Source organism: Salvia splendens, chromosome 20 (assembly GCF_004379255.2).
Source record: "Salvia splendens isolate huo1 chromosome 20, SspV2, whole genome shotgun sequence".
NCBI classification, from domain to species: domain Eukaryota; kingdom Viridiplantae; phylum Streptophyta; class Magnoliopsida; order Lamiales; family Lamiaceae; genus Salvia; species Salvia splendens.
In genome coordinates, this window is record NC_056051.1 from 16,146,049 (window position 1) to 16,162,502 (window position 16,454).

Below are 16,454 nucleotides of genomic sequence, written 5' to 3' on the forward strand. Positions count from 1 at the left end.
TGGCAGCCCGTCGATGGTGAGTGCCCTGCTATCATCAACGTAGTCGTCATCCATCATTGATTCAGATTCAATTTCGGATGGCACATAATCGTCGGACGTATCGATGTCCGAGGCGTAGCTACCTTCCATCGCGTCCTCTACGACACCTACAAAAATAAAATTAATTTTGTGTACTAGTCCCGCATACACCAAAGTCGCTGATTTCAGGATTGCTTACCGTCAACGTCGCCCGGCGGGGGGCAAAGCGTCCCTCTGTTAAACCGCTTGACAGTAAAAATTCCTACATCCACCAAGGTGAAGATGAGGTGATCACCGTGTACGACGCCGGTTGCACCAACAAACTGTCTCCATCCGGTCGAAAAGAAGAATCTGTCCTCAAGCTTCAGAATTCGTACCAAATGGCGTCCGCCATTCGGCCACACGAGCCTGCAATCGAACGGCATGTTTTGACCATGTATCCCTACGAAATCGTCGGGGAGTCGCTGCGTTTAAGAGGGTGACGTGAAATTGTGCGACAATTCGGCCAGAATCAGGTTGTGCAAAAAAAAACCATACAAAGGCACATACCATGTCATCCTTGCATCGTTCCCGGTGGAACACCTTCATGAACGCAGGGAGGCGTTGGTATTCCTGGACGAAGTTCAGGTTGGACGAAAATCCCTGCATCTGCCATTTGAGATTATGTGTGTTACAACGGTTGGTGTTATGGTGTTGAATGTGTTTACTCAAATGGAGAAGATAAGGAGATGCATTAATGAGTGGGTGGATGGAAGGTGGCGAAAATTTATGGTCTCTGCATGTGGTTGAGCACGGCACCTGAAGCTTAATGCTATTGATTTGCATGTAGTAGATGAAAATGCGCTGCGAAAATTGAATGAATTTTATTGCCATTACTGAGAGATCCTGACTTACGCTTCACACACAAGACTCAGGTTGATTAGATTGAATGCATGTAACTTGGGGTGGTTGAAATAAGGGGGTCGCCTACGCAGGAGTTCGTAAATATAATGAGCAGTATTCAAAAATGGTGTATTGTCCGTATATTGATGCTAAATGCATATAGAATTTTGGTGTTGAGTGTTAATTAAATTATTGAAGATGTATATTGGTTTTCATATTTTATTGCATATGACTTCTCGGATTGGTTATGAAGCGCAAAAATAGATACGCCCTATTTCTGTCGGGGCACATATGACAAGGGGTTAACATATGCACTAGCAATGTTACTAACTATAGATACACTGTTTGGGGAAACTTAATGTGCATTAAATTGACTCGGACACATACATATGCATCAGCCAAATTTGTATTGTTCAGTTGACTCAACTACTTTACTCTACATTGCATATTGTTGGTTTTTGTTCCAAAAGTGTGGGGCTCGAGAGAACTTACAGAAGAACGGTGGTGAGTTGCATTTATAGAAATGGTAGATAAAGGTCAATCATATTCAATAAATCGCCTCCTACTTATAAACATATTAGTTGTTTCACCGTAGTGTGTAACTTCAGCATACATAATCAGTATTGTAAAAACAACTATGGCTATACCTCCACAAGCGGATTTATTCTATAAGGGGAAATGGTCACCGGCGTGCGACGATGCGTTGGTGGACTGCCTCATCATGCTGAAGGAGGAACGTGATGTGTCCAACACCGTCTACCCTTCGTGGTTCCTGCTTACGGCATCAGATTGGATCAAGAACAAAGTAAGTGTTGTGTTCTCTGAGCTTGAGCTAAATGATAGGATACAAATGTTGCGGAAGCGGTATTACACGTTCAAAGCAGTCCTCCGTCTCCGAGGTGCGTACTGGAACCCCCAAATGAAAACTGTCGTGGCACCTCAAGAGTCATGGGATAATATGCTTAAGGTACGCAATCGGTTCTGCATGGTAATAGGTCGACAATGAACACTTAGCCCAGAAGCTTAACCTTTTGGTCATAACATGCAGATGAACGCGTTTGCGGGTGCTTACTTCTATGAAGAAGAACCCATTTGGGCACGCCTCGCGTGTGTGTTCGGGATCGATGATGTCAAGATCGAGGGACAGAAGGAAGTGGTCGTCATATCCGACTGCACCGAAGAGATAGGAGCAGACGAAGTCGCTGTCGCCGCGAATGTTGGCGGAGATGAAGAGGTCAACTCTCCGTTGGTGTTCCCTGGACCGCAGGTGCGTCGGAAGTTGTTCGACGCTGACCCACTGCCCAATGATCGTGAGTCAAGTAGCGAACCCGGGATATGTTTCGTTGACTTAACATCGGACTGGAATCTACGAACTCGGGTAGAGAAGGGTAGGATTATGTATCCACCACCCAAACCGATTCATGATGGGTCCGGGCCTTCAGGTATGAAGTCCCCCCCCCCCCCCCCCCGCAAGTTCTTGCGGCTCAAACTCCCCCATGTTGTTTAACCATAGCCGTGGCCGTCCATGACCGAGCACAACCTAATGGTCGAATGAAGTACTTCAACGACCGTCACCGGCTGGAACGGCATATATTAGGGCTAATATTTTGGTTTATTTATTCGAATGGGCAATATGTATGTAGTAAGTAAGACCAACTTGGTAGGTTTGCTTGGAAAAATATGGTTGTACGTGATGTTAGTGTAGTGGTTGCAGTGTTTTTGTGATGTTCCATATGAAATATAACCATTGCAATGCCCCTATTGTGTTTGTATCTTTACTTAGTAGTGTATTAGTCCATATACATTGGAATGATACAAGCTAAAATAAATAAGACTCCATTTCACAAACTTTAAATAACTTTCATAATCATAATGCAAGTATTTCAGTGCCCACATATAAGTATACAAAAGGGGATTTAGTAGCCAAAAGAGTAGATGATTGCACTACGTCAAAGTAAGGTTCCATATTACCAAAAACACACGTCCCGACGTGACTAAGTCATACGGAGGATTTGCTGTAATCACACTTCCTTATGTTCGTCTTCGATGAGGCATAGGAGATATCCTAGACGAGCATTGACCGGCATGCCAATGAAAACTTCAAGACGTTGCGGTTTGTCACCAAGAATATTGCACAATCGGTAGCGTTGGGCCAGTGTAAGGCCGTCAACGGTGCAGAGCTTATCAAAGACTTCCTGTCGTGCTTGTCCCATGTCGAACTCATATCCAATACGTTTAGAAATCATCTCAAGACGTGCGTCTGTTCTCTCGTGGAGGTTGCCAAGGAACTCCATCAGATCAGAGTCGGGGGATGGTTTTTTGCTCTTTCGAGGAATAGTTTTGGTCGTCGAAGTTTGTTTCCCACTATTGTCGGAACTGTCGTCGCGCACCTCATTGTTGGTGGACACCGGTGTATACGGTTCAGTGATAAAATCTTCAAAGGAGGGGTGGTAGTCGTTCTCGTAAACCTGGCTGCCTCCAGAAACCTGTGCACGGACACTTTTCGCAGCAGCTCCTACCTCTTCAGCAGCCAGCCCGGAAGCACGATCCTTGCCAAATATAGTCTTCCACGTCTCCCACAATGGCCACGATTTGTTCCGCATATATTTTGTGTCTTTGTCTGCCTGCAATGACCACCAATTGCTAAGTATTTGTTAACAATATAAGGACCAACCACGATAATAGATATCACAATACCTGCACAATTTGTTCCCATTGCTCATCACTACAATCAAACTTGTGATCACCGTGATGGTTCCACCCTACCCCAGTTCTGCTAAGTATAGAACGGAGAAGGCCGTAGCTCTTCTTCCATGACCCGATTTTGGAGTTGATGTGCGGATTGCCTTTCAAGTCTGTGTTGGGAAACTCAGCACGGAGACTATCTTCTATTTTACTTAGGTACCCTGCTCTGAAACCGTTGTCTGATTTCCAACCTGTTGCAGTGAGCTCAAGCATTGTCGCTGCTAGTATGTCTTCCTCCTTTGGAGTCCACATTCGTCTCGATCTTTCCCTCTTGCGAAACTTGTTCCGCGGCGTCCCACTCACAACTTGAATAGACCAAAACACACCATCCCAGTCAGACAATCACATAAACGCTCCGTCAAAACTATATGTCGTTAACTGAAGCAGATGGGTTTACATACCGTCGCAATCGGCCCTGCTGCTAGGGCTACCACCCCATGGACGTTTTCCGGAGTTGGGGATACATACATTCGGTGTACCAGATAAGGGAGACAGACCTTAAGTAGAAGCACATATGTAATTATCAATTCACACAATAACGTAACCACAGTTACAAATCGGCAATGTTAGTACAGAACTCCAACAAATATAACACCTCTGCGTCAATTTACCCACACCGTCAACCAATTGAATCGGAAAATTATGTATGAACACCACGCGTTGTGGGGCAAAACATTGGAGAGCATCGTACATACCTTGCCCGTGCGGATGACCAGCCTGCATCTTGCTGTTTGGCTTCCTGGGTCTGACGAAGCTCGTCTCCTTACTTTCACCAAATAAGGCTTGCAAGTATAGAGCTTGCCGCCAAAGTAATTTGGGTGGCGGGCAGAGTAGGTAATGCATATATTGGGAACTAAAAAAAAATTGATTGCCCAAATTTAGAACCCCTATTTCCGGAAGCACCCAAGCATCTTGAACACATTGAAGTCAAGGCTTAAAAACGTGATTGCACAGTATCAAAACCGGATCAGATATAATTGAGCATATTTCATGTCGGCCAACTTGAACAGGCCCTTAGGAATAAACGAGTTGTCATGTGGTGTCTCATTAAATATGATGACTTCTCTATACACGCATTTCTCACAAGTTCGAAGGAAGATCTTTTCCACACCACCATAAGATTAAAAAAAAAAAAAAAAAAACAGAACTTTACACACTATTATCACATAAAACTCAAATCTTTTTAGATACGAAGAGAATGATTTCAACACTTGTATAAATAATTGAGAGTTCTTTATTCCTTAGCCCGCCATCTCGTTTGTCTCGTTTTCCCTTTTTTTCTCAAGCCCGCCACTCACATGGAGTATTATTGCTATTCCCACTCCCCAATTCTTGTCTTCTCCCGAGATGGCGATTCGTTCATATTCTTAACATGTTTACATCACCTTCAGTTTTTGAATTAGTGATTGTTTTCGGTGGCAATGGATTGCGGGAAAATGTGGTTGGTTTTGTTGATTTTGGCAGAGTTGATGTGTTGTGCGATCGGGCATTTTGTGTTTGAAGTTCATCACAAGTTGGACGGCGAGGGAGAGGCGGTGTTGGGAGCTATGAGAGCCCATGATTTGCAGCGCCATCGCAGAAGCCTCGCAGCCATTGATTTTCAGCTAGGCGGCCATTATTCCCCCACTTTACACGCGTATGTGTCAAACTAATTTGTTTTTTTTAAGCTTGGGATTTGAATTTCGAATTTGAATTTGTTGGGAATAATTGACCTAAAACAAAAATTGTTTCTTTTGCTGGTTTTGTGCTGAGAGTGATTTTGTTTCTGTTACTAAATCAACCTGTTTTGCCCACATTCTTGATGTTGAAATGCCACTCTAGGGTAAAGGAATTCATAGAAGAGATGAGTTTGATTTGTCTTGTTGTGTTGAGATGATCAAAAAAATGTATGACTTGCAGCATCCATTTGTAGTGTTAAATTGAGTCTCACATGGTTGATGTTTGGTTGAATTCGTGTATACTCCTTGTAGATTCGCAATCTGCATTCTTCTGATCAAAGAAGACTAGCTTTTTCTTTGATTGTATCGACACTTATCTATTGCTTTGTACGCAATGGCAAGCTTTAGTCTCCAGTAATGTGAATCTCGATACTTATTTGGCTCTACCAAAATTGCTATCGTGTTAGTTTTGCGCCAAAATTTCCATGATTGCAGCACTGTATTTGTTTCATATCGATTTGTATACAATGATTCAGGCTCTATTTCACCAATATCACTATTGGGACTCCTCCGGTTGACTATCATGTCCAGGTCGATACAGGAAGTAATACTTTATGGGTGAATTGCCACGACTGTGAAAGTTGTCCCAAGAAAAGTAAATTTGGTGTATGTTCCTTTCATCTTTCCTTTCCTTGTTTCTTTCTTTCCGTTTCCTAAATGAAATCTCAAGATACTGCTTTCAAAAATCTCAATCCGATGCGCCCCCTTTGACACCAAGTATTTTCCTCGTTACTATGTTTAATCCACCAGGTAGAATTCAAGCGGTATGACTTGGCAACCTCTTCCACTGGGAAGAATGTCACTTGTGACGAGGAGTTTTGTCATGCTGCATCAAGCAGCTCAAATAAAAATTGCCCAGCTGGAACTGGAAGACAATGTGAATATTCTGTTGCGTATGCAGATGGGGGCACAACCAGGGGATACTTCGTCAGAGATAATTTTAGATTTAACCAAGTGACCGGAAACCTCCAAACCTCAACAATGGATGGCAACATAGCATTTGGGTAGCTATTCATGTTTGATCTTTTAGTCAGTCTTATGTCTCTGTGGAGTTTTTGTTTCACTCTTTCGACCTTTTGTTTCTAATCTTCATAGGTGCTCAATGTCTGAAGACCCTACTAAGTCTGTTGATGGAATAGTTGGCCTTGGACGAGCAAATGAAACCATCGTTTCACAACTTGCTTCCTCAGGAAAGGTGAAAAGGGTCTTTTCACATTGCTTGGACGGAAACAGGGGAGGTGGTATTTTCGCTATTGGAGAAGTAATGGAGCCAAAAGTCAATCGAACGCCTTTAGTCCCAAACGAGTATGCGATTTCTTTTTTTCGTGCAATGTCTCCCTTTCTCGGATGAAATTGGAGTTACACTAATCTTACTAAAATTTATTACATTTTGTACCATCTTAGGTCACATTACAGCGTAAATCTGAAGTCGCTTGAGGTAGGTGGCCGATTCTTAAACCTCTCGACAAACTTGTCTGGGACGGGATCTAGTAGAAGGACTATAATTGATAGTGGTGCATCATTGGCGTATCTTCCATCTGAGGTTTATCAACAGGTTTTGGAAAAGGTATGCTATTATGTCTTCACCCTCGATGTGAAATTTAAATAGAATTATTTTCTTCTCGTTTGCATTTATGACTATCTTGATTCCTGCCTCTCTTTCTCCTCGAGTCCCTGATTATTTGTCCATCTGTAACTAGATGATGTCGCAGCATCCAGATCTGCAGACTCGTATAGAGCAAGGATTCACATGTTTTGAGTACAATGGAACGTAAGTTTTGTGACTGTTGAAGAATGTTCAACATTCGCTCGTGAGCGTGTATCCCTCATACTAACTTGGCGTTTCACGTATTTATTGCAGTGTTGATGATGGATTCCCAACCGTAAATTTTCATTTTGAAAACTCTCTCAGTTTTACCAGTTCATCCCCACAGTTACCTTTTCGTATTCCAAGTAAGTCATTTTGGTCGGAGCATTACAAATAGAGAGATTTGGATAAGAAACTCGCGTAATTCGTTTGCTCGTCTTGTAAAATATCCCGACATCGAGTGACGCATTGATGTGATTTCGCAGGGTAACGAATACTGTATAGGTTGGCAAAACAGTAGTGGCACACTGCCAAGTGATGAAAGAGACATATTTCTGTTGGGAGGTACACTTTTACATAAGGTTCTTGCCTTGACAAAGAATGAATCTTTATAAAGTGATTGTGTATTTGAATATGCAGACATAGTATTATCAAATAAGCTGGTTGTGTATGATCTGGAAAATCAGACCATTGGATGGAAAGAATATAACTGTGAGTATTATTATATCTTCATTTTGTTAGTTGCTATTTCAATGAAGCAATTAATTTTGATTGTGTTAATAATTAATTGCAGGTTCATCAAGTATCAAAGTGAGAGATGAAGCAACAGGGAATGTTTATGATGTTGGATCACATCTTATATCTGCTGCTGCTGCTGCTGCTGCTGCTGCTGCTCCTACTTTCACTCTCTTCAATCCAACTTTTATTACTCTCCTTTTCTTTATAGTTGCCTCACCCAATGAGTTAAAAGATCATGTAAAATTTATCTTGGTTTCTATTTTTTTGTTGGGTTTTGTAACTTTATAATTTTACATAATTTTTTCCTTTTCAAACACTGTCATAGTTTGAAAATATTTTTCGAAGAAATAAAATAAAAGTTCATTTATCACCAAATACTATTATTTCCATTATTTAGATACAACCCATTTATTTATGAATCCATACCAATTTCATGATGTCTGAAAAATAGGCAATTTACATCATAAATATTATTTACGTTATTTAGTTATTTATCTAATTGTGTTGATCCCTTCAACCCAAAGTGTTCAGACCGTTGGGGCAAAGACTTTATTCTACTAATGACTTTGTGATTTCACTCCGACTTAGGTCGTTATTAATAAGTTCTATTTCAACAATTTATCCTTCCAATATCAAAACCAATCGAGAAATTTCGGAAAAAAAATGATTAAATTCGCTGACCTTTTGAAATGAGGGATTAATTTCGCTGACCTTTCGAATATGGGTTCGAGGCATGCGAATTTTTCAGAATAAGGGATTTTTAATTTTTTATGCATTTTCTCTTCTTTTTAATGATTATTTCATGCATAGCATTTATTAATTGACCAAATTACCCTCCATAATTTTTTTACACAATTTATAAAAAAAAATCAGCTTTTCTTCAAACCTTCTTCCGCCCTCCTCCGCTCTCATACCCAGCATCTTCGTTTTCATCGATCAAGCTCATATCTGTGCTCAAATTGTGGCTCGTGATCGTGATGTTGTTCCCGCTATTACTACTACTTGATTGAATGTGATTTTGGGGCTCTATATTTGATGACCGTGACTTTCCTGATTGTGATTACTTCTCAATTCCCTTGAAATTCTTGATTAAAGCCCATTTCTTTGATTTGGGCTTGTACCTCTGCCGCTGCTGATCTTACTGATTCTCCGAGGGGCCAGAGATGAAATTCCTCTCGATCAGGCCGGAGAGGAATCTGCGCTCAATTTGGCCGGAGATCGGGCTGGAATTTCTGAGGATCGGGACAGATTTAATGGTGGTGGTTGAGTTTCTGGAGATTGCCTGGAGCGAGATTGAGGAGAAGAAATTGGAGCTCTCAAAGGCGGAAGCTTTGTCGATTTGAGCTCTCAAAAGTTTGTATATCTACGTATTTTTGGTCCCTTACACAGACGTTGCCATGAAGGAGAGAACGTGGTGGGGCAGGTTCGTGGAAAGAGGCGTGCAGTTTGGAGTGAAAGAAAGCTGTGGAAGCCATGAAAACACACACACTGGAGATATATTTGGAGAGTTCTCTCAATTCGGCATTTTTCATTACTTCAAATGTAACCAGATGCAATACATATATGCTACATTCAAACGACCTAAAAACATTGTACTAATCTACTTTAACAAACTCTGCAAGACATGTTTCCTCTTTAAACCGCGCAACAGCACATCGCGCCAAGTACACATGTGGTCCTCCATCTTAGCTGGCTTGTCCACGGTTTCAACACGTGCGAGGTTGATCATTGGCTCCTTTTGTGCCGCACACTCCTTTCTCTTCTTTGTCTCATTCTCAGCTTCAGCTCTCATGGAGTTCGTGGATGTTCTGGCTTGCGCACAATGCACTGCAGCTTGATCAGCTTGACGGTCCAGTGACTTGAGATTACAGATCGCGGCTTGTTGATCAACTCGGCAGGTGGCGGCTTGATCAACTTGGTTAGCAGCGACTTGATCAACTTGGCTAGCAGTGGCTTGACCAACTTTGTTATCTCTTTCAACTTGATCAACTTGGCATGCAGCGGTTTGACCAACTTTGTTATCTCTTTCAACATGGAGGTAGGGGTGGGGGGTTGGATGATTTTTTTTTATAAATTGTGTTAAAATTTATGGAGGGTAATTTGGTCAATTAATAAATGTTAGGAACAAAATAATCATTAAAAGGAAGAGAAAATGCATAAAAAATTCAAAATCCCTTATTCTGAAAAAATCGCATGCCTCAGACCCATATTTCGAAAGGTCAGCGAATTTAATCTCTCATTTCGAACGGCTAGCAAATTTAATTCCTTTTCCTGAAATAAACGGCACCGTGATTATCTTTTATTATTGTGGGGGGTTTTAATTTTAGTTCATAATTGTAAACTTTTCAGTTTCTAGAGTCATTTTAGTAAATGTTAACCTCATCCACAAAAATAGTCTAATGTAGTACTATTTATTTTGGTCTATCCACAAAAATTAATGTCATATTTCCTTCACTTCAACTTAGTTTTTCGTTTTAACTTGATTGAGATATTTCTTTTAAATACAAAAGCTCAAAATAAAAATAAAAGAAAATAAAAATAATTATAAATGAAGATAAAATGAAATAAGAGAGAATAAAATAGAAAGATAAGAGAGCATAAGAAATAAAATATGAAAAATTAAATATTTATTTTTTGGCCGGAAAATGATTCAACTTAGTTTGAACATCTAAAAAATTATGACTAAACTAAGTAGGGATGGAGATTATTAAAATGAAAAGTTGCTAGTATAAATTTATTACTCTATTTAACTTACTGTATTTTTTCTTGTGCTTTCTTGTTTTACTCATTTTTTCTCTTTTATCTCTATTGTTTTACTAAATTCGCATTACAAATCAAGAGTCTATTAATATGACTATTTTTGGTAAATGACATATTTTTGTTGAAGGAGAGAGTATAAAAGAATAGTATTTAATATTTACAGGTGTCATTGGTTTGTTATGATTCATTATCATATGATTATTTATTTAATATAAAATTGTTAAATTATTTTAAATAGGAGTAAGCTATGACTCATTATCATATCATTATCCATCTAGGATTAAGCTGTGCAATTCAATCTCATGAAACAAACATAATATTGCATATTTAATCATGAGATATAATCATTCAAATTAAACTGAGCCTATAGTTTAAGAAGAAAAACTAAATTAATATTCCCTTCCTCCCGTTCCGATTAAGATTGACACTTATCTTTTTAATTTATTCCATATTTCTATTTTTTGAAAATAATAAAATAATTTATTGAGAAGGCGTGTGGTTTGGTCTGACACAAAGCAAGAATGTGAGTCAGGTATAAAATTCATAAATGCAGATTAGACACACAAATTCTTGACCTCACTTTCTCCGAAGCTTCATTTAGAGATAGAAACGAAGTTATTGTTGACTTCAAATTGAACCCATGTAAGAAGAAAAAATAAAAACCTCTATTTTTTATCTCAACCTCCGTAGCTTTGAGGTTGAGTCCAACCATTTCAACCCACCTATTTTTGCTGAATTTTACTAAATCAAACCTCATCAATTTTGTCAACTCTCACATTTCTTTTACCGCCAAATTTCTTCTTCTTCCCAGATTCCGATTTATAATTCATTCACAGATCGACTTTGTTTGTTTACAATTTCAATTCTTTCAAGTAATTTGGCGATGGATTCCGGGAAAAGGTGCTTCCTTTTGTTCTGGGCTTTGCTGATTTTGGCAGAGGTGGTTGCCGGCAATCTGGTGTTTCAAGTTCACCACAAATACGGCGGCCGCGGCGAGGGGGCGGCAACGCTGGGGGCGCTCAGAGCCCACGACTCGCGGCGCCACGGCAGAATGCTTTCCGCCGTTGATTTTCAGCTCGGCGGCGATGGTTCCCCCACTAGCGCTGCGTATGTTTCACCCTTTTCAGTGATTTTGATCTGTGTTTGTTGAAATTCTTGATTTGATGAGTTGTGTATACTCAATTTGAAATTTGAAATTCAATTAAATGGCCTTATTGTTGTTTCTTTGTGAGATCATTCCTTTTGCTTTTTTGTTTTGCTGTCGGTTACTGTTTTTGGTCGATTTGTTGATTTTGATATATTACTCGAGGAGAAAAGTAGCTGAGTTGAATAGTCTTTAACTTGTTTTGTGTTGAGATACTGTTGAAAGATGCAGTCTTGGAGAAATGGTATTGATATAAACAATTTATAGATGAAAATAGTTTTGCACCGTGTTTAGGGGTAATAGAACTAGGGATGAAATTGAGAGAGTAATTACTCATTTCCATTGATGATCCTCGTGCGAGGGGCGTACGAAATCAAGACTAGATTCCTCAATGCCAGCATCGGTTCTGTGGCGAATATAAGAAATTGAACATTAATTTTATATAGCTGTGGGAACACTCCTTTGCTTTTGTTAATCTGTATGCGACGCCACAAGTTGTCGCGGTCATACGAATCCGCAATGTTAATGATTGTTTCTGTTTCGGTGCTAAATACTTTGAATGCAAAGTTGTAGTGGAAAGCTCTGTGTTTGTGAATCTCAATGTTTATTTGATTCACTGAACAGGCTGTATTACACCAAAATTACTATCGGGTCTCCTCCAGTTGACTATCATGTCCAAGTAGATACAGGAAGTGATATTTTATGGGTGAATTGTCACAATTGCGACAGGTGTCCAACTAAAAGTGATCTACATGTATGTTTGGCCCTTTCTTCTTTCTTGCTTCTTTTCACTTTTCTCGATGCTTCTGTAATGAAATCTGAAGATTGTGTCGATACTGCTTTGAGTGTTTTCCCTGTCCAACATTCAGCTCTTTTAACTGCAAGTTTCTTCTTCTCTAGAAAGACTGCTATATGTTTGTTTTGCAATCCTTCAGATAGAATTAAAGCAGTATGACTTGGCGGCTTCCTCCAGTGGAAAGGTGGTCACTTGTGATCAAGATTTCTGTGACGCTGCATTCAATAGCCCAAATGCAAATTGCCAGACTGGTATGAACTGCGAATATTCTGTTAGTTATGGAGATGGGAGCAGGACTGAGGGATACTTTGTCAGGGACAATTTTAGATTTGACCAAGTGACCGGAAATCTTCAAACCTCGTCAATGAATGGATCCATTGCATTTGGGTGAGAATTCATGTTTGATCTATGAGTCTATCTTATGTATCTATGGAGAAATTATATTCTTTGCTATCTGCTGAACTTTCAATTAAGACTTGCTTGAGCTTTCTTATAATCTTCCCGCGACTTCTGTATCTTATGCTTTCTGATCTTACATCTGAGATAGGTGCTCAGCCAAACAATCTGGAGAATTAGGTTCATCTTCTGAGGCCGTTGATGGAATAGTTGGTTTTGGACAAGCAAATACATCCATTCTTTCACAACTTGCTTCATCCAAAAAGGTGAGAAAGATCTTTTCGCATTGCTTAGATGGTAGCAAGGGAGGTGGAATCTTTGCTATTGGAGAAGTAGTTCAGCCAAATGTCAACAGAACACCACTTGTTCAAAATGAGTATGTGATTAACTTGGTTGTTTCTTTGTTTCTTTTCCCCTGTCTTTTCTTGGTCAAAGTTTGAGTTATTTTGCGATAGAATGCCCGTGATATTTTTTTTGCATTTTGAGTGAAATAATGTTACCATAGTTTGACTGAAACATGTCACATTTTGGATAAACTTAGGCCACATTACAATGTGAATCTGAAATCAGTCGAGGTAGGTGGTCAATTCTTGAACCTCCCGACAGACTTGTTTGATACGGGATCAAGTAAGGGGACTATAATCGACAGTGGTACAACATTGGCTTATCTTCCATCTGAGGTTTATCAGCAGCTTTTGGACCGGGTACGTAAAGATGAACTTCGTATAAATTGGTTTCTCGATATTTTCATCTCAGCCTACAGTTTTTACTATTTTGCTTCTTGCTCGCTTTTTCCTCCCACATCCCTAATTGTCTATCTGTCTGTTTATCTATTCGTCTCAAGCTAGATGATGGCGCAACATCCAGATCTGCAAACTCATATAGTTGAGCAACAGTTCAAATGTTTTGTCTTCAGTGGGAAGTAAGCTACATGGCTGAGATAATTTTCTATGTCGGTTCACGTGTGTGCACAGACCTATCACTTTCTATAGCACACACAGTTATGCACAATACAAGGTCTTTGATGCTTTGCCTTATTGTATGCTGAGTTAAATCGGTATCATAGTACATGTCCGATCAAAAGTACTTCAGGCAGTGATAATTTGGTCATGACTATGCTGTTTCATTTGTCCCGTTCTTATATGCCTTTACATTTTATTCACTGTCTTTATCTAACCAAAAATAAAAAATAATGGACTATTTCATGTATCTGTTGCAGTGTGAATGATGGATTTCCAGTTGTAAACTTCCATTTTGAGAACTCTCTTGTTTTGCCAGTGCATCCCAGCAATTATCTCTTCAAAATTGGTGTGAGTAATTTGGTTTGATCCCAAAATGTTTTCAGTAAGGTTGATAACTCCATGATCTTGCAACTGCAATTTTGCAGGAGACCGAATATTGTATAGGTTGGCAAAATAGTGGGATGCAGACAAAGGACGGAAGGGAAATAACTTTGTTGGGAGGTAGTTTTCGCTGCTTTTCTTGAACTTAAAATCGTCAATTGATGTGTTGCAACTCGTTTCATGAAAGATGTTGATGCAATCTTCTTCTTGTTCTTGTTCTTGTTTTTATTTTTAACTGCAGATATAGTATTATCTGACAAGCTCGTTTTGTACGATCTGGAAAATCAGACCATTGGATGGACACAATATAACTGTGAGTATACTTTACATTTGATTACTGCTGATATACTCAACTTATATAACTTGCGAGTTTTCGAATAGAACCCCTTTGCTGTCCTTGATTTTTTCAAATTTCACGTTATCAAAGTTCATTCTTGTGAGGTTGATGTGAATGACAGGTTCGTCAAGCATCAAAGTAAGAGATGAGGCTACCGGGAATGTTTATACTGTTGGGGCACATGATATCTCTTCTGCTTACAATGTGTCGGAGGCAAATTTTATAGCAATCCTTTTGTTTCTATCTGTGCTCTGTAAACTGATAGAGTGAGTGAGTTATACACAAGCAGCAGCAGCAGCAGCTTCACAGGTAATGCTGCTCTTGTATAATAGTAATTGTTGATGCTGGTGCTGCATTCTTGAACTAATTATAGAAAAAGGTTTGGCTCGATTTCGAGTGTTGAAAGTTCTCTCCTTTTCTTCCTTTTAGTGCCTCGTCCCCTCCTAAAACGATTAGCCTCTTCTTGCAACTGCGATATTGCTGAAGATTCACTGACATTATATTTATATCTACACGTACGAGCTTTGTTGTGGCATCGCGTGCACTGTGTAACAGATATTTGAATCATTGGTATTGAAATTATACACAGCTTTGATTTTTAGTTTGTAAATTTCATGAATTCTTTACAATGTTGTCTTTAAGAACTGTACAACTAAGTAGAGAACTGCCAGAAACAGAGCAACTTGGATTACGTCTCTCTGGAAGCTGTCGTCGCGTTGGAAAAACTGGATCGAATGAGAGTAGATAGATATCTTTTGTGAGAAATGAGAATACTTGAAACAAATCAATGAAATCCAGGTATATAACATTGTATTGTACCTTGGTTGGATCACCAGTAGGGTCTGGATACATTTCGATGTTCTTATTCTCCTTCGCGAATCGCTTAGACACGTCCTTTATGGAGTCGGAAACATCTTTTCCGGCTTCAACTGTGGCAAAGAGCCGCCGTGAGGCCCAGAAATAGGCCTGGGTGATGGGGGGCGACTGGGACGGGTCCCACGTCTCTTCGTGCTCGATTACTTGCCCGCTGATCTGGTTCATGGTGAACTTGGAGTCCACTTTGAGGATCAAGTCTCCTCCAAAGGCGAAAATCGGAGACTTGGGCTTCCCTCTCAGAGTCCAGTTGATGTTCAGCAGACTTGTTGATAACATTACCATCTGCTGCACACTCTGCAGAAACATGCCATTTTAAACTAATCAGTTCTAACATAATTAGGAATTCTTGAACTTGTCTGAATTCTTACCACAGTGGGATTCTGTAGTGCTTCAGTTGCCCACATTTGTCTCTTGTACTTGTCTCTACCACTGAAGCTCCTAACCGGATCCTGCGACCGTCTCAACATTTGTAAATCGATCTTTATCACCCGAAGTAACGACTTGTTTATAGAAATTAGTACCTTGTACTTGACAGAGACGGCATAACTTCCAAGTGCGCGATTGCCTTCTCGAAGCTCAAGAATGTCGCGTACGAGCTGTCTGGCTGTGGATTCGACTAGAGGGCTGCTTATGCACTCGAACTCATCGCAGAGCTCACCAAAGTCCATGCCATCTACGATCTTGTCAGCCTCTGATCTTGCATCAGGAGATGCTTCGGTCCTCTCATTTGCAACTGTAACGCAACATAAGTCGATAGTTTCTTACAACTGATCACGGTAATCAACGAAAAAGCTTCTACATAAACGTAAGTACTAGACCTCGGAGGGATACATCGGTGAGGTGAAGGCGTCGAAACGAAGCAGCTTGAGGCTTGTTGAGACGATGCTTGGAGATGACGGAAGAGGAGGACGAGGAGGAGGCGGGATTGGGAGGGAAGGTCATGACACAAGTACTCATGATTTATCGATGTGTCGAAGACGAATTCTCCCATACTGCAAGAATTTGGATTATTGATGATGGGGTGTGGTGGTAGATGTTGTTGTCCCCTTTAGTTTTGTTTCTCCCACAAAATCTAGGTGTGTTTGGATAAGATGCTATGTGGTCTGAATGATT

General features: G+C 40.0%; 2 protein-coding genes and 1 pseudogene across 3 annotated transcripts; 2 read left to right on the forward strand and 1 right to left on the reverse strand.

Moving 5' to 3' along the window:
• Positions 1 to 4,844: 4,844 nt before the first annotated feature.
• Positions 4,845 to 8,058, forward strand: LOC121780838 (annotated as a pseudogene).
• Positions 8,059 to 11,019: 2,961 nt separating this feature from the next.
• LOC121782375 (aspartic proteinase 36-like) lies at positions 11,020 to 15,075 on the forward strand. 2 transcript variants are annotated; one of them, XM_042180179.1, is made up of 11 exons: positions 11,020 to 11,556; positions 12,218 to 12,347; positions 12,529 to 12,776; positions 12,937 to 13,161; positions 13,327 to 13,489; positions 13,634 to 13,707; positions 14,005 to 14,095; positions 14,173 to 14,248; positions 14,370 to 14,441; positions 14,587 to 14,774; positions 14,895 to 15,075. In XM_042180179.1, the coding sequence occupies exons 1-10, from the start codon at positions 11,333 to 11,335 to the stop codon at positions 14,733 to 14,735; spliced, it is 1,452 nt and encodes a 483-aa protein (XP_042036113.1). In that variant the 5' UTR covers positions 11,020 to 11,332; the 3' UTR covers positions 14,736 to 14,774; positions 14,895 to 15,075. The 2 variants fall into 2 exon arrangements, with proteins under 2 accessions (XP_042036113.1, XP_042036112.1); XM_042180178.1 differs by having other exon boundaries at positions 14,587 to 15,075.
• On the reverse strand, positions 15,022 to 16,412 carry LOC121782378. Its single transcript, XM_042180182.1, has 5 exons — positions 16,160 to 16,412; positions 15,863 to 16,074; positions 15,710 to 15,790; positions 15,285 to 15,635; positions 15,022 to 15,190 (listed from the first exon to the last, which is right to left on the reverse strand). Exons 1-5 carry the CDS (start codon positions 16,296 to 16,298, stop codon positions 15,089 to 15,091), a joined length of 885 nt encoding a protein of 294 aa, XP_042036116.1. The 5' UTR covers positions 16,299 to 16,412; the 3' UTR covers positions 15,022 to 15,088.
• Between the last annotated feature and the right edge of the window lie 42 nt (positions 16,413 to 16,454).